The 25,343-nt window shown below is 39.8% G+C and overlaps 1 protein-coding gene and 1 long non-coding RNA gene across 17 annotated transcripts in view; one reads left to right on the plus strand and one right to left on the minus strand.

Moving 5' to 3' along the window:
• The window catches only part of PKP4 (plakophilin 4), an 89,564-nt gene that overhangs the window by 34,953 nt on the left and 29,268 nt on the right, over window positions 1-25,343 (minus strand). For all 15 annotated transcript variants that reach the window (XM_083406345.1, XM_083406343.1, XM_083406340.1 and 12 more), the window contains exons 3-4: window positions 15,972-16,084; window positions 2,961-2,995 (exon numbers count right to left, since the gene is read on the minus strand). In XM_083406345.1, the coding sequence (XP_083262471.1) occupies window positions 2,961-2,995; window positions 15,972-16,084 (148 nt within the window). The remainder of the gene's footprint in view (window positions 1-2,960; window positions 2,996-15,971; window positions 16,085-25,343) is intronic.
• LOC310664944 lies at window positions 9,670-23,600 on the plus strand. Of its 2 annotated transcripts, none has more exons than XR_014505122.1 (5): window positions 9,670-12,117; window positions 12,523-12,602; window positions 16,905-17,009; window positions 22,054-22,184; window positions 23,431-23,600. It is a non-coding gene; the product is annotated as an uncharacterized lncRNA (long non-coding RNA). The 2 variants fall into 2 exon arrangements; XR_014505123.1 differs by having other exon boundaries at window positions 9,670-12,113.

Consider the following 25,343-nt stretch of genomic DNA (forward strand, 5'->3'; position numbering starts at 1 on the left):
TGAAAGCTCAACAGTACACACTTCCAAAGGAGGAAAATTCTGAAGCTGTTAACTGAAGAACATATTGTCAGCTGTGATATTCATTCTTGAACTTTAAGCATAAAACAAATATACTTAAAAAAAATCTGTGGCTTGAAAGACAAAGCAAGATTGAAAAGATACCAGAAGGGATCAAATTTACATTCAGGAACTGATTCCTATATGAATTAGCCTATCTTGCTGCCAAATCGCATCCAGTAACTTAGGAACATAGGAAGCTGTCCTATAAGGACTCAGACCATTGGTTCATTTGGTTTAGTACTGTCTTCCCTGATGAAACACCAGCTCTCCAGAAATTTAGGCAGAGGTTTCTCCCAGCCCTGAATGGAGATCCTGAATGGAGATGCTGGAGAATCTGAGACATTCTGTAGGCATGGCTGATGCACGAGGCTATACAGCCCTTAATTTCTTTTACAGTCGTACCTTGGTTCTCGAACAGAATGCATTCCGGGAATCCGTTCGACTCCTGGAACCAGTTGAAAACCAAGGCGCAGCTTCCGATTAGCTGCAGGAGCATTCTGCAGCCAGACAGAAGCCGCGGAAGCTGTGCCAGATTTTCGGCTTCTGAAAATTGTTAAAAAAGCGGAACACTCACTTCCGGGTTTCAATCGTTTGGGAGCTGATTTGTTCGGGAGCCAAGACATTTGAGATCCAAGGTACAGCTGTAATTTACTTAAAGGGTTTCAGGGTGAATTGCCTTTTCAAGCCAGGCCTTTTCAAAACAGAATTTGCGCAGTTCTTTTAAACAAAAGTGTGCCACGACTGAGGAACATGAAACCACTGAGAAATCCTTCCTACTTGCTACATCTTCACATGAGGGCTTCTCTTCACTTTATTTCCACAGTTGATGGATGATGTAGGGAATCTGAGATGGGGCAGCTGCGACTCAGAAATTTAATATTAAATTTGCAGCTTGGCAAGAAGGACAAGATTCTCAAACTTCCACTTATGGTTTAAATATTCACTGGGCAGCCTTGGGCCAGTCATGGTCTCTCAACCTAACCTGCCATACAAGGTTGTTGTGATTATTAAACGAGGTGAATACATATATGCATACAACTGGGAGGCAGAAGTTCTTGCTGGTCTACTGCAAATAACCGTGATCTTCCAACAGATCCCAACATGCTTCCTGCCTATCTCTGAACTAAAGAAATAATAGCTTTTCAGTTCCTTAAAAACCTAATTCTGAAGGTAATTTATCAGGGCTGTAGGAAGAAACCAAGAACTGGAAGCCTTCCAGGTCTCTTACATGAAAGGCATTTGAAGACTTCTGCACCAGGGAGCCATGAAAATGAATGAGAATGGAGTTAAAGTGGATTAGAGTTTTGGGGTGGGCTTCTTTGTTGTTGCTAGAGAGTTCCCATAATTGCACAGCTTGGTGCAACTAATTTTAATTAGTTTTGGAGTTTAAAAACATGAAAAGAGGGCAAGATAGCCAGCAAATATTCCTTACAATGAATGGAGAATGCAAAGTTGGGGACATCTCAGTTGTACGTCAATGTCAAATAATCCTGAAGATGTGCACTAGGATTATAGTTTGGACCTAATAAGTCCAGCTACTAAGGAGGAAGAGCCAATAATATTTAGATCCATGAAGGAACAGCATTTTAATTTAATACATTTTAAAATAAAGCATGCTCACCCTGTGAGCTCAAAATGTGCCTGCGAAATAAAAGTACCATATAACTAATTTTAAAGGCCCATTCCAAGTAAACTTTCCACTTGTGTTTTCCAGGTCAGCAGTCCTGCATAGAAAACCTTTTGTGAAGTGTCTTTCAACAACTAGCGTATTTGTAGTAGGACATGACTATTTAAAAGGGAGAAAAACAATCAGAAGTCTTAGGTGTGCTACAATAACCACAATTTTGTTTAGCTGGAAAACATTGTACTGTATAAGGGTTCTGGTGAAGCCAGATAAATCCTTTCCACATACTAGCAAAGAATTTTATTACAGCTCTTATTTTTATTTATCAAAAACACTTATATCCTATATTTCTTTGTGCAGTTTAAGGTGGCTAAAAACAGAAATAATAAAAGTGCAAGGAAAACCAATTAAATTGAAGAAAAATGAACAAAAAGTAATAAGGGACAAATGAAAAACATCAGAAGTAAAAAAATATCAGAAACAGAGTAAGACAATAAGGTAGCCCAGGCTACTGATCTATAATGTTACAACTGTGGCTTTTAAGCATCCTACCCCACAAGGTATCATTTCTGCACTGGTGTGTCTACAAAGGAACTCCTGCATGTTTCACAGCATTCTGAGGTGCGTTCTGTTGCACACACTAAGTTGTTGAGTGGTACCAATCACGCTCTTAGCCCCACAAGCTAAGAGTGGCTATGAAACCATGAATACGAAACACATTGCAGAATATTCAATATTGGCATAATGCTTTTCATGTAGCTTATCTTCCATTACTGATTTTCTAGGAATACAGTTTGAAAATCACTGCATTATAAATATACTTAGAATGATAGTTCAGTAATAGAACGTTTGTAGGCAGATGAAGAACACCGTTTAATTTAACTGAAGTAGCAACAAAAATGCTAAGGCTATCCTATATTCTTGCATTCACATTTACAAATTGTGATGCTCTGTACAAACAATGAAACAGACACCTAAGCAGTCATCGCAGATGATGGTGTATACTGGGTGAATGGAATGGGTTTTTCCCCTCTACACAAGACAACTGTAAGAATAAGAAGTCACATGAAACGGCCCACACTTTCGCAAACTGTGAGCAGAACAATAGACTGTGATCACTTTAATGAATATACACTGCAAGAAAATCTGTAAAACGTAAGCCTTGCAAGTATGTTACTGCAAGATATATCAGAACAACATCATTTTTGGCAAAAGGTAGTTTTGAATTTTTAAAAGTAGTTTACAGTCTTAAAAAAAACATACAAGACAACTGTACCTGCAGATCTCCAGGGAAACGACTTTTCAGTAGAGCTATAGAAAAGAAAAGAAACACAATATCTTCAATTCCTTTCAAATGTTTTCCCCACCCCTTTTGTTTTATAAACACATAGCACAATCAGCAACCTATTGGTGGATGGCTCCCACTAGAGTTCAACAGAGTACGATTTCTCCCTTCTACGCCCTTGGTATATGCTCACTGATAAGTGTTCCAGGGCGGCTGGGGAATGGCACCTCCTATATCTGCATTCAGTTCTTCTCTTTCACTCAGTCATATTGTGAGACACCCCCTACACACAGTAACTAATAAGTGAGATGACTGGATGTATGTATGACAGGCCCACAATGACCTCCCATTCCATCTCCAAAATTATCCACTACATTGCCTGCATACGTTGAACCTTACAGGGCTTTGGGGGATGCCTCTCCACATGGGTGCATAATACGAAACAGAACTGATTCCACACAGCCAGTCACTCAAACCTGCAATCCTTTGCAATCAAGGGAAATGTAGAAGACGCAACCTTGGTTGAAAGGGATTCTCCATTAAGAACAGCGGATGACAAAATCATGAGAACCTTGTTGTGCATATGGTGAAGAAATCTCCAATGAAGCAAAGGAAGACACCTGCTCACCCACAGCTCTAGATGCACACTCAAACATGTGCAGAACAACAGGTCTGGTGTGTCATCAGCTGTATCACTTATATTAATTGTTTGTGTGAAATTAACACAGTGTTAGGAATGCAGTAATAAATTATAAACCATCATTCTAAAGTTAAGCACCTTTAATGTTCTTTCAGTTTCAAGGCAGATTACAACCATATTTTTCACCAGCTATTTTATTTTTATTTTTTTTAAAAAAGCAGTATTCCAAAATTTTTCACTGCACGAACGTGATTCAATTATGTAAATGTGTTTACTCTTTATGCTAGAACCTTTTGTTACTACAATTATGCTTTTAAAGAATCCAATTTCAAAATCAGTTTCGCTCAGTTGACAATATGTATCAAACTACATACATGACATACACAGAAGTAAATAATCACATTAAATGTTTAGATCTATTTACATGTCAAAGTAAAATTAGAAAGAAAACCACTTAATTTATTTTGACTTTATTTATGGACTGGCAGTCAGTGCAAGAAAATATTTTGGTGCCGCACTTTCTCATGCATAAATCCATACAAATGTGCTCCCCTTTTATATACATTCAATACCAAACTTTCCACAAGGAAGGCACTAATAAGAACAGAATGAAAGGCAATGTGGAGAGTTTCTGCTCACTTCTGTTAACTGCATTAAGATTAGGAGTCAAATCTCCAATATAAAAGTTAACTGTGCCTGATATAAATGCCTTGGTAACATTTACTGGGAGAATTCTTTGGCACAGCATTTCAGCACTTTCAGTCTAAATTATCACTTCCACCCAGGGCATTTCTGGAATTGTCAAGGCAACTAACGAGAAAGAATGGTCACAGCCTCTCCAGCAGATCGATAATACCTATAGATATGAATCTTCATCACTCCCTACTCAAATATTTTTGATGGGCTTAACCAATATCTGAGAGATCTAATGATCTCATGAGAAGATGCATTTCTGAATAAGAATGCTATTACAATTGCAATGCTAGCTGCTAACTGAAATGTGGCATCTGTAGCTTAATTACATGCACCCAAAACGAATGAACAAAAAAAAAACCCTCTCATTAACTGAGGCCTTTTGTCTTTCAAATACAGCCATTGGTGCTGAACAAATTACCCTGTATAGTTATGGATCAAATTCAGGAAGATGTGTGGTGTCTGAAGGAGCAGCCAAAGGATTTCAGGTACGCAAGGAATGGACCAAAGCTATGCTAAACTGTTACATTTCCAGCAGAGATGTCCCTCTGATGGCTTATCACCCTCTCCTTCCTCTCAGATTTCCTGTTTTCTTGCTCTTCATTTATAAATAAATTGGGAAGTTGCATATGCACAAATATGAGAGAGGGGGAGAATGTGAGAAAGAAGGACCACTGCCATATCTGCAGTGGTGTCATCTTGTTTACACAAGAGAAGATGTATCTTAAAATTTGATGCATGGTGATACGTTTCCAGCAAAAACTGGGGGTGGGTGGGAGAAAGGTGCACATTTCCAATACCCCCATGACTAGCAAGTCCACAGGTATCCCAACCACCAAGGAAAGGCAACCAGATATCAGAAATTGATTGCCATGTGTCATAACAGTATTTTTCACTCATTATGTGCATGAGGTATGACTGCCACATAAGGAGGCAGTGATGCACCAAAAGGTCTGAGACTCTGTGCAACTCAACAGGCATGGATTGGCATGGTTTGTATTAAAAGGTGTGCAAGCATTTATTCGCCCGGTATATTTACTAACCGATTCAGCAGACAAGAGACAACCCAAGCTATGCCCAGCTAAAGTGAAAATAATCAGTTTATTACCTATATAGTAGGCAAGCATGGGACTGCTAGTTTTGATTTTGTACTGTGGGAATATTCGAGGTTGTTGTTTTTTTAACTGTGTAGTTCTGCTCTAAGCCCATCAACACCTACACCCCAGATGGGTCTTGTTAACTGAGTAAAGCATGACCTTCTATCATTGCACAGTGTGACAGAATTTCTAGCAGTTGCATCACAAAAAGTGTTGTTATAAGATTTATTTCTGAAAGGTTGCCATATTAAATACAGAGGCAAAGGGAAGATGGACCAGGTCATTTCATTTGCTGACTCATTTGCTATATAAAACAGTCATTTTCAAATCCAGGAACACAGTTCACCCCCAATTACAACATGAGATCCTCTTTATTTAAAATAATAATAATGTGTCCATTGTTTTTCACGTCTCCTTTAACCTCTGAAAAAAGACCCTTTTAAAAAAGGGATGGGGAACTTATCATTGGCACATGTTGGACTGTGACCAATGTAGCTGGATTCTACCAACATGTGGGGGGGGGGGCACACACTACATGCTTTCCACCTCCGCTTCAGAACTAGTGGAATGGTACAATCTTAGGTCATGACACAACCCCTTGTAGGTCCTGACCCATAACCTGAAAACCAAAGCTGTAATGTTTGCTTAGGCAGCCCATCAGATGCTTGTCCCTGACGATAAAAACAGGCCTATTTTAAAGGCTAACAGCTGCCCCTTTCTTCCTCTTCCGCCCCATAAAACTCACAGACTGGAAAAAACAGCTTATGTAATTCATATAAAAATGTAATAAGTGCAACAGTCACTTAATGAATACTGTATAAAACAAATGGGATGTGTATGCTAAAATACATTTAGATGGATTATAGTACAATGGCAGGCTTCGGGGCTGGAATGACAGTGGAGAAGGCATATATAATAAAGAACACCTCATTAACCTTTAGAAAATGAACAAAATTTCTTAGCCAAACATATCCCATTTAATGCTAAAGACACAACCAATTAATTCTGAAAATCGGCAAAAATATTTTAATAGACGTATTAAAAAGAGAATTTCCAAAGGATATATACACACTGCTTTTCGAAATTACCTTAATACTCACTTACATGGTATCTAGATTGCTGAATTGATAGGGAAAGTAATTTTTATTGTTACTACACGATGGAGTATGAACGAATATCACTTCCTCTATTTGCAAAGTTCAAGGGTAAGTGCTGTCTAAAATGGCACAATTCACAACCAAGAGGAAGGCACTGCAGCCTGCGGGGGAGGGCAAAGGTTTGCAGAAACAGAAATAAAAAATGGCCTCAAAAATCCCTAAGAGGGGGGGAATCCCAAAACAGCCCAGAGAGGGTTGAGCATGTTCAGTAGCCACGAAACAATGACTCAGTCAGAAAGGAAATACAGTGGTACCTTGGGTTACAAACACCTCGGGTTACAAACACTTCAGGTTACAGACTCCGCTAACCCGGAAGTAGTACCTCGGGTTAAGAACTTTACCTCAGGATGAGAACAGAAATCATGTGGCGGCAGCGGGAGGCCCCATTAGCGAAAGTGCGCCTCAGGTTAAGAACAGACCTCCGAAACGAATTAAGTTCATAACCAGAGGTACCACTGTATGGAAAGGAGGGGCTGGAATCGTTTGGATGGGTCAATGTGTCTGGTGAAAAGGAAGGTATGCTTGGGCATCAAACCACAATGCCTCTCACCAGTGACTGGATAAGCTCTGCCACAAGCAGTTCACGCCATGGTGAACCTCAACAATGGTCAACCCCGGCTGTCAAACTACAGTCATCAACCAGCAGGTGTGCTGGTTGTTGATCGTGTGGAGGCCAATGCCTGTGCCAAACCTTTTGCACTGTGATCAATAAAATTGTGCCCTAATTTGATCCAACACCAGTTTGTGTATGTCGTCATTTCTGCCTGCTCCTGTACCCTTCCAACTCACTTGGGTCTGCCATGTAGATCTTTCGGAACTGATGTTATGATTCCTTCCAACTATATCACTTAATGTCCTACTGCCACATTTTGCACTAATTGAAGCTTTTAGGTTGTCTTCAAGGGTAGCCCCACAGTGATCCCTTTGGGAAGTTACTAGACTGCGGATAACTGTGGCAAGACTACTCATGTCCAGAAATGGTTGTAGCTGCTGAAGCTGGTTGAAAGGCACTCCATGACACTGAGTTCCCCTGAGCATTCAGTGACAAGGCTGAATCCAGTACAACTCCAAGCTACAAGTTTTGGCTACCAGCCCCTGATTGCGCTGCTGTACAGAAAGTGTTGCCCTTTAAGATCCCTTAAGGGGATTCCCCATTGGGCTGGTACAGGATGCTCCTCCTTACTAAGGAGTCTGTTTGCTTCCAAGTCCGTTCAAGTTTCTGGTAGCTTACCTTTGAAGCCTTAAATGACTTGGCACCCAAATACTTGAAGGAGCACCTCACCCTATACTACCTTTCTGTGTCTCTGGGTGAAGTTTGTTATGCATCAATGAAGGATAGAACCACCTCTGTGGTGGCACAACCTTCTCTGTGGTGGTGTCCTGTCTTCCTTGTAATGGTACAACTGGTGCAAAGCATTACATTCATTTTGGTGCCATGTCAAAATTCTCTTATTCACCCAGGCATTTTAACATTTGAGATTTTGTTTTTTGTTCTGCTTTGTTCATCTAGGTTGTTGTTGTTGTTTTATAATGATGGTATCTTTAGATTTAATTGCATTATATTTTTAAATTTTATTTTAGTATATGCACACTGCTCTGGAATCTTTATAGATGAAGGCTGGGCTAGAAGCATTTCAAATCAATAAATCTATGCAACCCTGGTCCATGTTGCATAGCTCAATATAGAGGCCCTGTGGTGTGGGGAAGTTCTTTATGCAGATTTATAGAAGCATAGGACCTATATATTGTGATATGCATTAGACTGTCTAAAAAGCCTTCATGATTTGGCCTTTTCATCCCATGTCTTTAGGCGCCAGACAAAAACATCTGTCCATAACCAGGCCTTTGGCTGATTAAACCATCTATGGCCTTTTAAATCTGTTTTTAGGGGCATAAAGGTTATTGGTTTTTTATTTAATTGTAGTTTTCATTTTGTATTTTTGTGTTGTGAACCTCTCTGTCATGTTCAGATGGTGGTATACAAATTTAATAAATAACAGTAACAAACAAACAAACAAACAAACAAACAAAAATAATTCCCCAATAACATAACACATTAACAAAATGCTTTTCAGAAGGATGAAGATATTCAGATGATGGGTATATTCACTGGACCAAACCCCACTACATTAAGGTATACATTCAGGTATGTCAAGCATTCAGATAATATGCTGAATGTCTGGCTAGAACTTTTTCAACCAATACACACAGAGACAGCTGAGGTATTCAGTTTTTGGATCTTTCCAAATACAGTACTCAATTTATTGAGTTTAACACTTCACTGGCCTACTGCAGGAGTTCTTTACTTCCAATATAAATCAAAATAATGTTCTGTTTTTATTGGTGTGGAACAAGAAATGATCGGCTACAAATAACAAAATAAACTACCCCACTAGTTTTGGAAGCTATTCAGTCTGAATTCTTCATAATGCCACAGTATTAGGTTTGTTGCAGCCAGCTTGAATGCTTCAGTTTAATAGGAACACTGGGTAAATTACCTAAAGCATAAATGCTCTACAGGAGATTTAGATATACATTTTTAATTCCAGCTGGTGGGGACCATTACAATTTGGATTTTTACATCCCAGAGGAAATTGACTTGTGGCATAAAATGTTTGTGAACAGAATGGCAATGAGTAGAAGTAATTAAAAATGGCTGCTTCAAGAGCTCTGCTTCGGTGAACTGCTCCAAATAAACTGCACTTCTAGAGATGTACTTCTCCAGTATTCACTGGCTGGAACTGGCCAGGTGTTTACTGTACTCTTCCTATACTTCCTCTTTTAAAGCAAGCATAATAATAACAATAACAATAACAATAAAACCTATAAGCTTTCATACAAGACTTTATATTTCAATCTGTGACCAGCACACTTGGCTTAAGAGACAACCCTTTTCTGATATTAGCTAAGAACATTTATTGTGTCTTTGCGTAAATGAGCATATAGGCCATTACATTTCATTTCAATCCAACCATCGATGAAACATGGGGAAGTTTCAGAGATGGAAGGCTTGAAAGCTGGCTCCAAAACCAATCTAACTACTCCTTTACAAATCTTGGGTTGCTGGGAGACTTGAGATCAGGGAAAAAATAGCGTGCGCTGAGGACAATCACAAGATACAGAAAAGGGAAGCGAAACGGCTTCATTGGGCTCGATGGAATCCAATAAAGCATGACATTGTCCAAGAAAGGTAAAAAAAGGGGCTTCTCTGAGGAACACTCAGAGGTGGAAGAGAATAGTGGGGGGTGGGGACACATAATAAACTACTTTACTAAGACCTAAACCGTCTAGGGTTTTTCCAGACCTCACTATTTTTGAGTGAGCGGTCCTTTGTTGATGCATGCAACAGACCATAGACAGCTGTAAAGGGGGAATTGGAGACATTTTGTGGAAGGTGGCCATTAGCCCAAAGGACTCAAAATTGAACATCCACATACAGAACGACACTGGATATTAGTTTCAAGGAAAGGGTAACTGGGTGATAAGAAGAGCAATCATCATGCTCAAACCTGGCTGCAACAGGGTGTTTGGAAGCGAGCCTACTATTTATCAGCCCCAGAGGCTGCAGCACAGGTAGCATTCAGGCTTTAAGCAAAAGTCTAGCCTTTAGTCAAAAGTTTGCTATGTTTGGACTCTTCCACTCCTAGTATGTGTATATGCAATGTAAGCACTGATGAACAAGAACAGTCCCTGGCCGCCTGCTTTGAATCTGTTTGTACATATTTTGTATGCCTGATGCATACAGCAGCAAATAGCTATGGTCACTATCTTCAAGAGTTAAAGTACAATAACTTTCAGGAGTTGAAGTTCAAATACAGCTGCTGAAATATTATTAAGACTCATATACGATTCACATTTATAAAATATGAAGCAACTCAGGAAAAGCAATAGTCCACAGAAATTTGCTTGGCTTAGTACCCAGGACTTGCTGCACATCCCTTTCCCTCTGGCACATGTAAAAGGCGCAATAGGGTCTCTTGCTTCTTGCTTCTGAGGTTCAAAGAAGGCAAAATGCCTACTGTTTCTTGACTCCTCCATACCACAGCAGAGTGAAAGCCAGGGGAAGGGGATGTAAGCTGTGAAGTGTCCTAGCAAGAAGAGCCTCAGAGGATGTGGCCTTTTGTAAGCAGATGCCTGGACACCTGCTTAATTGCCAAATTCAAGATTTGAGATATGCACCGGGGGGGGGGGGCAGTGAGTGCATCAGAAACCGAGCAAAGGTATAACCAAAGCTCTTATGACTATATCCAGGCTTCCTCAAAAGCGGCCCTCCAGATGCTTTGAGACTACAATTCCCATCATCCCTGGCCACTGGTCCTGCTAGCTAGGGATCATGGGAGTTGTAGGCCAAAAACATCTGGAGGGCCGAGTTTGAGGAAGCCTGACTATATCTATTTTAGAAATGCATTACAAATAAAAACATGTTTAGTGACTGAAAGAGGGCTACAATAGGAGTTAAAAAACTAGTGCTGCAATCTCACACTCCCTAATTATTTAGACCTGTGGCTGATGAGGTGCAAAGGGTGCCATTGGACACTGCTATTGCTTCCTTGCCAGCACTTGCTTAATTCACTGGGGGAGAATTAGAGGCTCGAGTGACTGTAATGGAAGAGTGAGTCAAATGTCTGAGCCATAAGTTGAGACATTTCAGAAGTGATGTCTAATGCTAGTTGGCAAAGAAGAATACGGATTCCCTGGTTCTTCACTGCAACCTGTTGTGTTACCTATTACCTTTATACACAGCGGATCTCAAATGTTGTTTCTACCACTGTATGATACTATTAAGAGCAGCCTTCCTCAATCAGTGGCTCTTCAGATGTTGCTGTACTACAACCTCCATAAGCTGCACACATTTGGGTCAGGGATGATGGGAGTTGCCGGTCAAACCATCTGGAGGTCACCAGATTGGGAAGGCTGCTGTACAGCATCTACTCAAACCCAGAAAACTAACTGTCATTTGAACATATTTAAAAGGCAATGTAGCAAAGACTGATTTCCCTGATAGTTGTGCATCAAATCTGCTTTTGATTTCAAGCATACCACTGAATGTCTTAAACACAGGTTCCATGGGAGTAATTAAAATGTTTCTGTGTTTTGGATGAAGGGTGGTACACAATCTTATTTTTTAAAAAAATTATATACATCATTGAGAGCGAGGCCTACCAAACAGAATAGGTGTTGTGAATATCCAATCAGTTAAGCAGTTTGCCAAGAGCGTGTAGCACAATTTGTAGGAAATAAGTGCAACAGAACGCTCCCGCACTTGTGATTTCCAGCATACTACCTCGGACATTGGAGGAATAACATAGCCTTATCCTCCATCTGTCCAATCCTCTTTTAAAGTTATACATCTTGGTCACCATTCACTACACCAGTGTGAAGTAGTACCTCCTACAGGCTAGTTTATGAGATGTACCATTTGATTGCATTGTGATGCTGTGTTTAGCTTCAAATTGTAACTAAGGAGGCATTTGCTCCAGCAGATTCCAGCTTCCGGAGACATCTGGCCCTAAAGGCCCCCGGATACGCTTCTAACCAAGACAGGCTGTTTCTTTTTGTATGTAACCGCTCTAAGTGTTTAGGACTGATTTGGTGGGGATGAGAATATTTAATGAACTGTCCAATCCACAGTATGCATTTGAAATTGTAAAAGAACCCTTCGTGTTATTTATTCATCTTCCTCCAAATATAAATCTCAAATTATGTGGTAGCGAGTCCCCCCCCCCCCAATCCAAAAGATGTGCTAGAGCTAGAAAAATATATTAAGATGTATACAGCCTAGCAAGCACTCATCCTGGAGAAAATGTTGACCAACAAGATTTAGAGCCAAATTGCTGCTGACAAATTTCCAAGATACATCTCACTTAACGGTTTCCCTCTGGCCCGTTCCTTCCATTACTTACTGTATTATATATTATAGGAAAATATTCACAAATCGACATGTGATTTTTCAAACACTCTTACAGATTAATGCCGTCAAATGGTGAAGAAGACATGAAATATGCTAACAAGGAGACAAAAATTAATGGACAGTGACCCAGTTCAGGTGATTATTTAGGCTTAATAAGTCTAGATATAAACAAGTGTTTTGCCCATTCCAACAGACCATTCATGTAAATTGCAATTAAACCAGGAAGCCTCTAACCATAATTTCTTATTTTGTCTGAACCAGGAAACTATAATTGTCTGCTCTGGAGCAAGCTAGGATATGAAGCCATTAATTGAAGTTGGTTTAATATTAAATCAAATTTAGAACATGATTTGACATCCTGGCTTATTCTGGAGCTGGTAACCATAGTTTCCCAGTTTGTATGAAGCAGGAAACTGCAACCAATTAGAAACATATTGTTATAACTGCAGCTCACAGAAAAGGAGGAATGAAGGGACTGCATGTGTAGGCAAAAGGCTCATTCATTTCTCTGCTTATTAAGCACCAGAGTGATTATCCAAATGTCACCATTATCTCCACTAATTTCACATGCAATACAACTGAACAAAATATGGTGTTGTATATGCATATTTATCATCTGTCCTGTGTGTGTGGACATCATTCTAAGATGCTTTTCAATCTCTTGCACACTTAGTAACTCCATTGATTGAAAACTCAAAGAGATCACATGCGTAATGAAAGGAATACGTAGTGGGCAGCGACTTGTGCACATTGGGCTATTTTCGTTTTATGCCAGCCACCCAGTTATCAAACCTAAACATGAACATTTCAGCCTTTCATTTCTTCTTTAAACTCTACATTGTGCCACTCTTTCCAGTGATTATGGAAATCTTGCCACTAGGTGAGCAGCTAGGTGCTTGGCTAGAAAAATAGCCGCTTCTGAATTTTTGACAGGTTACATAAAATACATGCATGAAAAATTGATTTAATTTTCCTGCTAATGATTTTTCCTAAGCCTCTATTACCTTAATTATCTGGACAGCCACCTATTAAACAAGAATGATCAGTATCACTTGTTTGTTGCAGATGTTGATAGGTATAAAGTGTAATATTGCATTATAGGAACAACAGGAATACATGGAAAGCACCAAGAAAGCAATAAGTACATTCTAACTCATGAGAACCCAAGTTGCTTTTGTTTGTTCCATCTATTTTAGCTTCAGTGCAGTGTTGTGTTCTGACTATTTGAGGTCCTATTTTGCTGTGCCTCCCCTGCCCCTCCCTCCAGTTTATACAGGACAACCTCCACAAAACTTTGTTGTGGACTTGTCTCTCTGACTTGATTACAACAGTAATCTTATGATGGTGTGAAGCTAGTATGAACTAGTGTAAACTCCACACTTTGATTGTGAAGCATGTTTTGGCTGACTGAAGGCAGAGGTGCATGTGGATAGCTTGGTTGGTGCTGATAAAGCCAAGGTTGCAGGTTCGATCCTGGTATGGGACAGCTACATATTCATGCATTGCAAGCTGGGTGGACTAGATGATCCTCAGAGTTCCTTCCAACTCTATGATTCTATGACCTCCAGGCAGAAATTACCATCCAGCACTTCCGGGTATGGTTCTATAATTGATTTTTTTTTTTTTAACCTACGTATTTCTATCTGGTCTTCTCAAATAAGTTGCTCAAGGTGGCTCACATTAAAAAACAAAAAGCCAACACACCAGTTTTAAGGATCTTAACACAACAGAATAAAGCAAGTAGCAAAGGCAAAATATGACACCTGAAAGATAACACCAATGCCAGCAGGACCTCTCTGAAGCAGAAGCAGCTATGCCAAAGAAAGCACACTAGCACATCCACTAAAAAAGCCTTCTCTTTGTCTAAGCTACCCAATATTGACCTTCCATGCATTGGAATTTATTATTTCCAAGGATGAAAAGGAACCTGGACATCTTCAAAATACTGTATCATCCATTCATTAAGCAATCCAGAACTGCTTTTGAGAACTAGCTCTATTTTTTCACACATTTGCCACACATTTAATAATAATAATAATAATTGTACCCCACCGATCTGGATGTGTTTCCCAAACCACTCTTATTTTTTTTTGCTTTTTGCTTATTGTTTAAATTGTGGATATAACAGAACAGAACACTTTAAGGCATTGCCCCTTCTCCACGTACGTGGAGGCATCTGTACAGCTTCTGTTTTCCAGGAGAATAACTGACACATTTTAATTCCAGGCCCAAACCAAACTTGAACTGCCTTCTGGATGAATAAAAGAGGTTGATCCAGTCCAATATTATGATTTCAAATTTTGTCAGCCAGATGATCACAAGATCGCTTGCAAAGGCAAAATCATACAAAATCAGAACTTCTGGAACTGGAACTGCCCCTGCCATCCTAGATCTTGCAAAAACTCATGTGACATCACTGAGCCCAGCAAACAAGATGGAGGGCCTAAAAGCTATTTTTGTGCTGGGAAATCTCTATGTGGAAAGATCTTTTAAGCCCTTGGCCTTCTTACCAGGTTCTGGGAGGTTCCCGTGAGATCTCCGATGGTCCTGCGAGATTTCATGAGAACCTCCAGAGCCTATCAAGCAAGGCTCTCCTGCCTCTTTCTTCCTTTTCATTTATTTTTCAGCAGCCCACATAAAGCTATAATCACATAAATGAAATCCACGTAAGTGACAGCTCCAGTGTATCTGAGGAGGGGCAGGGAGCCATTGAAGAGGAGTGCTCTACTTCATAAGTCTCTTGCTCATGCTGGGATGCTGCCTGCAGTTTGGGGGTCCTTACTCCAAAGGAGATGGCAGGAGAAAAGCAGAGGAAGACAGTTAGTGGGGCAGGGTGCTTACCAGGAAGGAAAGGGGTGAAATGACAGCAAGGTTGATGTGGTGTAAACACAGCGCCAGTACCATAGTCCTTTTCACCAAGGGACACCCAGAAAAGTGTCAAAAGGTATTTTACTAATGTATCTGATCCTATAAATCAGAAATCTAGGGAAGGAGAGAAATGGTAAAATTCTCACACGTAAAAGGATTCTGATGATCAGCTTACTAAACGAGAACCTGCACACAGCGGAAAGTTACTTCTCCATAAATGGTTAACTGCAGCCACCCAAGCATACATTCATTGTTTGTTGGGTTGACCATCTGGAGAGTAATCAAGCAACCAAAGGTCCCACAGTATAAAATCCAGTGCTTTTTTTCTGGGGGGACGGGACGCATACCCCTAAACATTTTGTGAATCTAAGTTTGGCCTCATTGAGGGGCAGTATTTCAATATGCATAGGAAAATGAGAGTACCCCTAAACATTTTTTAAGGGGGGAAAAAGCACTGATAAAATCCAAGAATCTCAAGTAGCCATTCGCAAAAATAACTGTAACATCAATCAGTGACAAATACACAATGCTCACACATTAAAAGAGAATCTGAGATTGCACAAAGTGCGATGAAATAAATGTTTGTTACAAGTACATAAATGACAGTTTGGGAATTAAAGACTCCAGGATGTGTACCTTGTGCTTGCAATGCTCGGGGATTCTGCTCCAAGCCTGCATCTTTCTAACTGACTGGCAACAATCTGCCTTTCCACCTCAAGCTCTCTGGTGAGCCTTTGAAACTGGAGCTCCTGTAATTAAAAAGAAAAAGAATTTTAAAATGATATATAGATAGATAGATAGATAGATGATAGATAGATAGATAGATAGATAGATAGATAGATATCTGTATGTGCTGTGGGTAGGATAAAAGAAATATATTGGTCCACACATCTCAAAGCAAATAAAGGAATTAAAGTGAACTAAAAATAAGAAACAAAACCCCTTTTCCTATTAGTAAGTCATCTGAAAAATCAGTACACATCCATGAGCAAGGACTTGCTTACCACCCCTTAAAGGCTCCTCAAAAGTTAGCCTGAGGGTGCTTAGTTACCGAAAAATATGGCCTAGTAGGATTAATGTCACTTTAGCATACAGCTGAATGTGCCAAGGTACACATACTAAGTTTTTATGGCTTGAAAGCAGTTTATGATTCACTACCATAATCACTGGAGTGAGGTGTTTTACAAGGGAAGAAATATGGCAGCCTCTGTGCAAAAGGTTCACAGGCCAGGTTGGCAACTAGTTCCTTAAATAAGGGTCATACTTTGAAATGATATGCAAGGGCTGAATAGCTTTCACTTGTTCACCTCTGTGCAGGCCAAGTCATAGGCTGCTGAATGGTGTCAACGGTAGAGGTTTTTGGAAAAAGCATTCTCCTTATACGTACATCAGCTGCTCATTCCTGTTTCCCAAGATGAGAAGACTTCCATCATCCATCCATCTCAGGAATCAGTGTTTGCAAATGCAGTTACCATGTGCCACTCAACTACCTCTCTTTTTCTCTCCCCCCCTCTCTCTTGTGGAGCTCAATAAAGGAATTAGGATGTTTTGGGGTTTTCTTTACCCTAGAAGCTATCAAGAACATATCTCAATGCAACCGAAAATTGGGCGACTATACATTTTTCTCCCATAAAATTACACCACCAGTTCCTGCTGCTACAAATCTATTTCAAGGTAATATTAGAAAAAAACATTGTAATTTTTTAAAAAACAACTACTCTGCATATAATACTGAACTCCATTCGCAAATGTTTTGTCGCTTTGGGTGTTTGCTCTTTAAACTTTATAGGAGTAGTGTGGAAACAAAGGCCATAATCAAAAGCAGAAGATTCCAAAAAAATTGCGGGGCAGTTACTTAATTATTAGAGAACTTGTACATGGCCAAGCAGGTTCTGAGTCCATTCTTCTATAGCCCCTGCCTGCCGCCGTGTGTTTCGCTTTGAGTTCCATCAGATGTTCCCCTGGGCAACAGTGCTAATGGAACTCCCTTCCCTGGATCACATTCAGTACTGAACCCTTTCTACAAATCACCTTTTAATTACAACTTCGAACAAATTCTGGAGGAGTGCTAACCTGCAGTCATCTAGATAATGTTGGGCTCCAGTTCCCATCAGCCCTAGCAGGCTTGGCCAAAGGTCAGGGATTAAGGAAGTTGTATGTATTCCAGCAACATCTAAGGCCCACAGGTTTCCTAGCCTAGTTGTAGAGGTAGCTCTTCTGTCACACGTGGACTGTAATAGTATTCTCAGAAGTGTGGCAGAAGTGCTCACCTAACCTCCCATCCTTTCACTGTTGCTGCTTACCAAGGTAGAAGAAGAGGTCATCACAATGTTTTTGCAGTGGTAAACAGCAGTGACGCAACTGACTGGAGGTCAGGTGAGTGCTGTTGCCCCAGCTTGCCTTCTGCTATCGATTACCATGTATTTAAAAAGCCTATACTTAAGTTTTTCTAACAGAGGTATGTGTCTTGTTTGGACTGGCCAACTTGGATGCATGTTGCCAACAGTCTATGCCAGCTGAGAATCAACATTTGGAAGCCAAGTCCATCTGGCAATTCAATATCTGTGCCAAGTCAGTATTGGTTAGAATGTCCTTTCGTCTGCCTTTTTAGTCCAGTCACGTTTCTGTTCTGATTTCTAGGATAAATCTGCTTATTAGTTCACTTGCTCCTCGGTTGTTTATTAAGCTTAAACCACATCATTTTATTTCAAAAGTTGAGGAGAGGTGTAAGAAGGAGGCTGTAAAAGCCACCCAAGTTTAGAAAAGTCAATATGACAGTCAATTTTACTCTTCACAGCTGGTTAATTCCCAACAGCCCTCACAGACCTGGGCAACCTAAAGGTGTGGTGATTATTATAAGAATGAGATCTGTTTGGCCTTGTGTTAGAGCAAAGTGTGTTGAACCAAAAGAGTTCATGAAGCTACATATGTTACTTGCTTGACACAAACAGAACAGACAATTATTCTTTGATCCAATGGTAAAATACTCCCCACCCCCTTTTCTTCCACAAGAAATAGCCCCCAAGGCTAGAAAAATTCAAGAGAGCTAATTGCCCAAACACCTAGACATTTTTTGTTGGCTTCTAGGAATATTTTGGTTTCTAAACATTTCTCCCAGACATCTAAATGAGCCCAGATGAAATATCTCCATCTCCTATCTTTTTAGAAAATTGACAGATTCACATAAGTAAAGTTCAGTGTTATTAACATATGACAGTACAGTTATCTGGCTGCAAACTTCCATCAGAAGGAAAATGAATGTTAATGGTTCCAATTAATCCTCTAATAAGCTTTGTACATGCACAATAAAATGGTGTTGAGTATATTATTTGTGTTGAAGGGTTTAAATCTTTTTACTGGCATTTATAGACAAGGTCAGACTTCAGAACAAACAAACATCCATTATACATCATGTAACAGCCATCCATAAAATAAATTTAATGGATGTTAGAATGTCAGCCATTAAAATGATGATTACTTGAAGACTGTGCATAAGCCCCTGGTCTCTAAAATACAGTAGCCATGTATTCAAGTTGTTGAGCTTTTTTTGGCCAAACTTGTTGGGAGTTTTATTTTGTGAAATCACAAAAAGAAGTTTTAGAGCTCCCTTCCCCCAAAATCGCCAAAATCACCACTTCTGATATGGGTTGCCATATGTCCAGATTTTTCCAGACATTGAAGAATGGGCAAGTTTCATTGATTTAAAGAACTATTGTAAACAATTAAACGCATTAGCAGGTTTAATATAAAACCAAGCAGTTAAAGGTGATTTTGTGGGTGGGGTGGGGTGGAGTAGATAGAATTATAATTAAAAAAAGATGTCAAGGGGGGAGGTGCAGTTTAATTAAACGGTTTCTCTATGTAACCAGAGAAGGAGTAGAGGGAAGTCAAAATGAAGGATACAAATATAAAGGAAGATTAAAGGTAAAGGTAAAGATTATCATTGCTAAATTTAAAACTGAAAAATAAATAAATAAATAAATAAATAATAAATAAATACATACTTAAGGGGTATCTGCACAACTTTCTAGCATCTACATTTAAAATGTAGGAAGCCAATGTTTCGTTTCCCCTATATATTGCTTAGCTTGGTCTTTCAGGAGCTGTGAATTCGAAACAAGATTGCTAAATCTACAGCACACTTAATTTACCTTTACTTACAGAACTAATATTTGCATCAGCTGGAAGGACAGCAGTGTTTATCACTTCATGAAGCCTGAAAGCCAGTATTTGTTTCAGTGTTCATGGCAATGCTTTCCTCACTGCTGTACCACTGATATTCTAATGTGTCTATGGCACACCAGATAGGCATGCACAAGCTCACATCTATCACTATGGCAGAAAATTTGATTATAAGAATGTGCACAACACGGAGAGAACAGATTGGCCTCTATTAGCCTGTGCAAATCAAAAGTGATTCTATCAGCTTCTGCCTCAATTCCTCATCCTTAAAAGAAGTTGTCACTGGGTTGCATATAAGTAATCAGTAGCAGTTCCAGGACTAGTAAAACATCTTTAAAACTTCTGAGATGAGATGCTACTTGAATTCAAGATCTCTGTTCAAAAATGTGGCTCGTCTACTAAGGAAAGTTGCATATTAATGGAGGAGAAAGTGATCTAAGCAACTTACCTATAAGACAACAGGATAAGAACATAACTCAGATCTCATGAATTTGAAAGCAGCAGTAAAGACATCCCACACTAAAACATCCCTAACTAATCAGAACCCTAGGAATAATTAGGATAACAAGCAAATTAGAGTTAAATGGGTTCTAAAAGCCTTTTCACTAATGTACACTTACAATAATTATACTCAGACAAATGTTGCTTGCTACAGTATGTTGGCATAAATATTTACAGGTCAAGCTCATATCATTCAAGAGTATGATGCACCTCTTTCTGCAAGTAACCAGTATGCTGTTGTTCAGATGATTTCAAGTTTATTAAGTCTGGATATACATGAGCCTTTTGTCCACACAACACCCCTTCGTGTGTTGGTGCACACTGCTCAAAATACCATGTCTCACTTCTCCCACGTCACGCAGGATGTTATTGTATGCAAACCTGGGCTCATGGTTTGTTTTTCTCGATACAAGCCACAAGCAGAAACCAAAAAACAAGCCATGAGCCCAGGTTTGTACATAATGACAAACCAGAATCTCCCTAGTCTAGTTCCTCCCTGATGCAGTAGGAACAGGGAAGGAGTGAAGTGCAAACTTTTGAGAAGTGCGCACCAGCATGCTGCTCATTCACACTAAATCACAGGTTGTTTTAAGCATGGTTTAATATGCCAGGTTAAGTGGGCCATTATTTATAAAGTCATCTCTTAAACCCATCACCTTGCACTGACGATATCCATGCAGTATAGCTTTCCTCAATATAAAGGTAAAAGGTAAAGGACTCCTGGACGGTTAGGTCCAGTAGAATTTGACTATGGGGTGTGGCGCTCATCTTGCTTTTCAGGATGAGGGAGCCGGAGTTTGTCCACAGACAGTTTTCTGGGTCATGTGGCCAGCATGACTAAACTGCTACTGAAGCAGCAAGACACGGTGACAGAAGCCAGAGGAAACGCCATTTACCTTCCCACTGCAGCAGTACCTATTTATTGACTTGCATGCTTTTGAACTGCTAGGTTGGCAGGAGCTGGGATACAGCAACGGGAGCTCACCTGTTGCTGCTCCTTGTGCATCCTAGTGAAAGATAATGGGCACCATCTCGGTCGGGGGGGGGGGAGCGGGTGTCTCTCAGCACCCACAAAATTTCCACAGTGGGTGCCCAGCCAGGTGACCCAACGTGTCACATGTGTGACATCACATGGTGCAACATAAGCACCAACTCCACAGGACACATCCACGGCCACAGCGGGCTCCAATAGAGGCCCCGGCCCAGTCTCTGTGGCAGTGTCAGAGAGCAAGTAGAGGCAAAGCAGTGGGTGGCGGCAGGCAAGTAGCACACACATGACGTCATCTCACATTGCGCGCACATGATGGCCCGAGAGACGTCAATCTGAAGCCCAAGTCCGCGCCTCTGTGAAAGATGATCACTAGGAACTTGACCCTTAATTTTTTTACCTCAGAAACAATGCTGAACAAAACAAGAATGTAGTCGACTCCACTCCCGTTGTTGGAGAAATATACAAAATTGGCTTTTTAAAAAATCCATCTAAGTGATGTAACAGATGCCTATAGGTTTCTGTTCACACCTGTGTCTCCATCCAGGCAAATAAGAGGTATCATCATGGTCCAAAGGCACATTCTACTCATGAAAAGTATTCAAGGAGGGCACAGAACAGGATCAGCAAGAGTTGTGTCCTGTAGAGAGTCACAAGGGCCAGACACAGTGGACTGGAGGGTCACATTCAGACCCCAGGGTTGAGGTTTCCCAGTCCTGTTATATGTAATGAAATGCAGAATTCACCAGTTATTTATTCACAAATCTACCCTAAGAAATTTACACCATTTGTACTAAAAAGCTTGTGGTTACTCATTCATTCATTCATTCATTCATTCATTCATTCATTATCCCTACACATTAAAATCCCCAAACAACAAAATATCTGGTCTTTGTATGCTTTCTCAATATACAATAGTACTTGCTTAAAACCTTCTTAACTTGGTGGTTTATTGATTTAAGGGAAATCAATAAATTCTTGAAGTATTTTTCCCTAACAGTTTATTTATGCCCATTATTTGTTAATTTTAAAGTATTTTGTCTACAGTATATCTGAATATCTGCAGAACTGAGATCAGCCTCTCCCACAACTACACTTGGATACTTTAAAAGCTGAGAGAGACAGTATCCTAAAACCTCACAGATGGGCAGTATAAATATTTATAAGCCAAGTTTCTGGTAAGCAAAATAAGTCAAATGGTTTCACATAGGAAATAAATTCAGGATCGATAGCCTCTTCTTTTTTGCTCATCCTGCTATACTCCAAGAGTACTCAGATTGATCTAGGAAGCCTGCAATGTCTTAAAAAATACCCTTCCACAGTTCTTCTGACCTGTACAATTACACTTACAATCTGATCTTTGTTACAATTTTGAAGGGGGCTAATCTAATTCATATGATTCCAAATACCAACAGAAGGAAACTTCAATAATAGTTCGGAATTATTTCTTTTTAACTGAAACTGACAAAGGGCAGGGGCAACTTTCTGCAGATTCCTCTAAGCAGGTTTGCCAGATCCTTTTATTAACATACTGTATTTTTCCGTGTATAACACGCCCCCCCAATGTATAACACAACCCCTATTTTTGGGGACTCAAATTTATGAAAATGGGGGAAGATGACCTCCGTGTATAAGACAACTCCCATTTTTTAAACATTATTTTAGAGTAAAAAAAAACCTAGTCTTATACACGGAAAAGTATAGTATTTTCTGAATATTTAATTTCCCAGGGACAGTTATCAGTTTTATTATGGGGGGGAGGGAACCAAGGGATCTCTAATGAAGTTTATTTGACTGATTCCTTATATAAATTGAAAACAGTCTGTACATCTTCGAGGGCACATTCCATGGGATTAGAATTGGTAGGATTACCAGAGTTTGCCAATTGTTCTTCTGTTCAAATTAACCACTGCTTGTTTTGACACCCTAACGAAGACAAACCATGGTTCATTATAACTATTGTTTGTTGAAATAGTGTTACAAAACTATGGTGTTCTTTGCACATCACACTAAGCCAAACTTGGCTTAGTGCTAATATGAAGGCCCTAGGAGATGAGCTTGCAGCCATTTTCCTCCTCCCCAGTCCTTTTTTACTGCCGTGCTGCTATCATAATTAGTCTGGAGACAGCTTGACGATGAAGCCCTGGTTTCAGTGTTAGAAAATCCGATATATAAACTAGGCACCAAATGGCTCCTTAAACCAAAGTTGCAGTTGCCAAACAGAATGTTTAGTTGCCATTTTGGGGCATTTTGGGGTTTCAAATGATGGACTGACTGAGATTGATTATCAGTTAAACATCTGGCTAGTTCAGATGACAACCTTGAGCTAGGTTAAGAATGTTGAGAACTTAAAGAAGAAAAGTAACTTTACCCAGGGATAGTTCACGTATATATATCGACCTATTCCTACCTCTTTTTCTTAAGGGTGACAGTTCAGGGAAAGGAGGTGCCTTATGGAGCTGGTCTTTCGGCAAAGCTGATGGAATGAGCCCTGTTTCTCATCTCTCCTACTGAAACTGTGGAATGGCTACAAGTGCCATTTTGTTCAGAGCTGTTACCTGGGTCAATATTTAAATAACTGAGTGTTCGATATACTACTTTTCTCCTAGCTGTAGTTGTTAATATACAACGCCAATATACACCATCACAACACTATGAAATTTCTGTCTCGAGGCACCAAAACAAAAAGGATCTCTTGCTTGGGAAACAGCCAGTGCCAGGGTATTCTATATCCGTGCTTCCTAGTCAAAAGAGTGCTTTCAACGGAGCTAAGCAAAATAAGCAAAGCAACCTGTGACCCAGCTGTTGACACCCACCAAACATGGACCATGTTTACACATTATGGTGGCCATAATGCAAAAGGGTTTTATTATTATTATTATTCAAAATTCTATAGAACTTTATATCAAGCACTCCAATCAATGTTGAGCTATTTTTCATTAATTATAGCAAGCATAACAAAAAGCAAATCAATACATTAATAGTAGAGTGTTAATATTAATACAGTGGTACCTCGGGTTAAGTACTTAATTCGTTCCGGAGGTCCATACTTAACCTGAAAATGTTCTTAACCTGAAGCACCACTTTAGCTAATGGGGCCTCCTGTTGCTGCCGTGCCGCCGGAGCACAATTCCTGTTCTCATCCTGAAGCAAAGTTATTAACCTGAAGCACTATTTCTGGGTTAGCGGAGTCTGTAACCTGAAGTGTATGTTACCTGAAGCGTATGTAACTTGAGGTACCACCGTACACTGACATTGGTGCATGAAGTTAAGTTTGATTTACAAATTATTTTTTTACGAAGAGGTAGTTGTGTAGGGTACATAATGGGAAATGATAATGGTCTGGTACCATTCTTTTGAGATCACAGCCTGGAACCCTCTGCAGGCTCTCTCCTCCAGTCCTGAGTGTGAATCTGTCCAACAACACCAACCGAAGTATTTAATAAGCAACTGGCCTTATCCTATCAACAGTAGTCTAGTAAAGATGCATCCAAAGTTATCAGAAAAAAACTTGATAGTCATTGTTCATGAAGCTACAGAGCTAGCAACTTAGTGCGCTCATAATACCTTTCTACATATGCACCCCTACCCCCCCCCCCGAGAGAATGAGAATGAATCAGAGGAGGCTGGAATTTTTCTTCAGTGCCAAAAAAAACCTTGAAAAAAGATGTATTGGGTTTTTTTTTGTTTTTGCATTCAGAATAAGCTGCTATAGTCAGAGCAAAGCTTTTCCTTTATGATAAACAGGAACACAATGCCCCAACAGGCATCGTTCATTTCAGCTTGCCAATTCAACAGCTCATTTGCTGATACCGTAGTATTTACATATGCATAGAAGCAGTCATCCCACAGATCTATAATTTCATTCCCAGCAGCAATTCCTAGCTGTCTATTTCAAAAACAAAATTATAATCCTGAAAGTCATTATTGCAGCTATATCAACTTTCCTGCTCATGAGAGGTGCAAGTTTTTCATACAAAAATATACTAATTTAAATACAAAGCCAAAATAGTTAAACCGTCATCCATGTCCACTAGGAACGAGTAGTAGGCATGGGTGTGTTGTATAAATATTATTTGCCAGTCTTCATGCATCTTATAAAGTAAGAGAACTGCTTCATGAAAATTCATGCCATAATGACATTCTCAGTCTTCATGATGCCACAGGACTTTTGTTTCTTCTTTCATTGGCTAAACTTGGCTTTTATCCTGGAATTATTTTGTAGTTATCCTGTTGCATGCCGGCTGACAGCCTTATTACATTCAAGGTAAACAAAGAAACCAAACCAAAAAATATATTGCTTTAAGCCCCTCGCCTATAAGCTCACTTTGATTAAG

The sequence above is a fragment of the Podarcis tiliguerta genome, assembly GCF_965153285.1.
Source record: "Podarcis tiliguerta genome assembly, chromosome: 1".
In the NCBI taxonomy this organism is placed as follows: domain Eukaryota; kingdom Metazoa; phylum Chordata; class Lepidosauria; order Squamata; family Lacertidae; genus Podarcis; species Podarcis tiliguerta.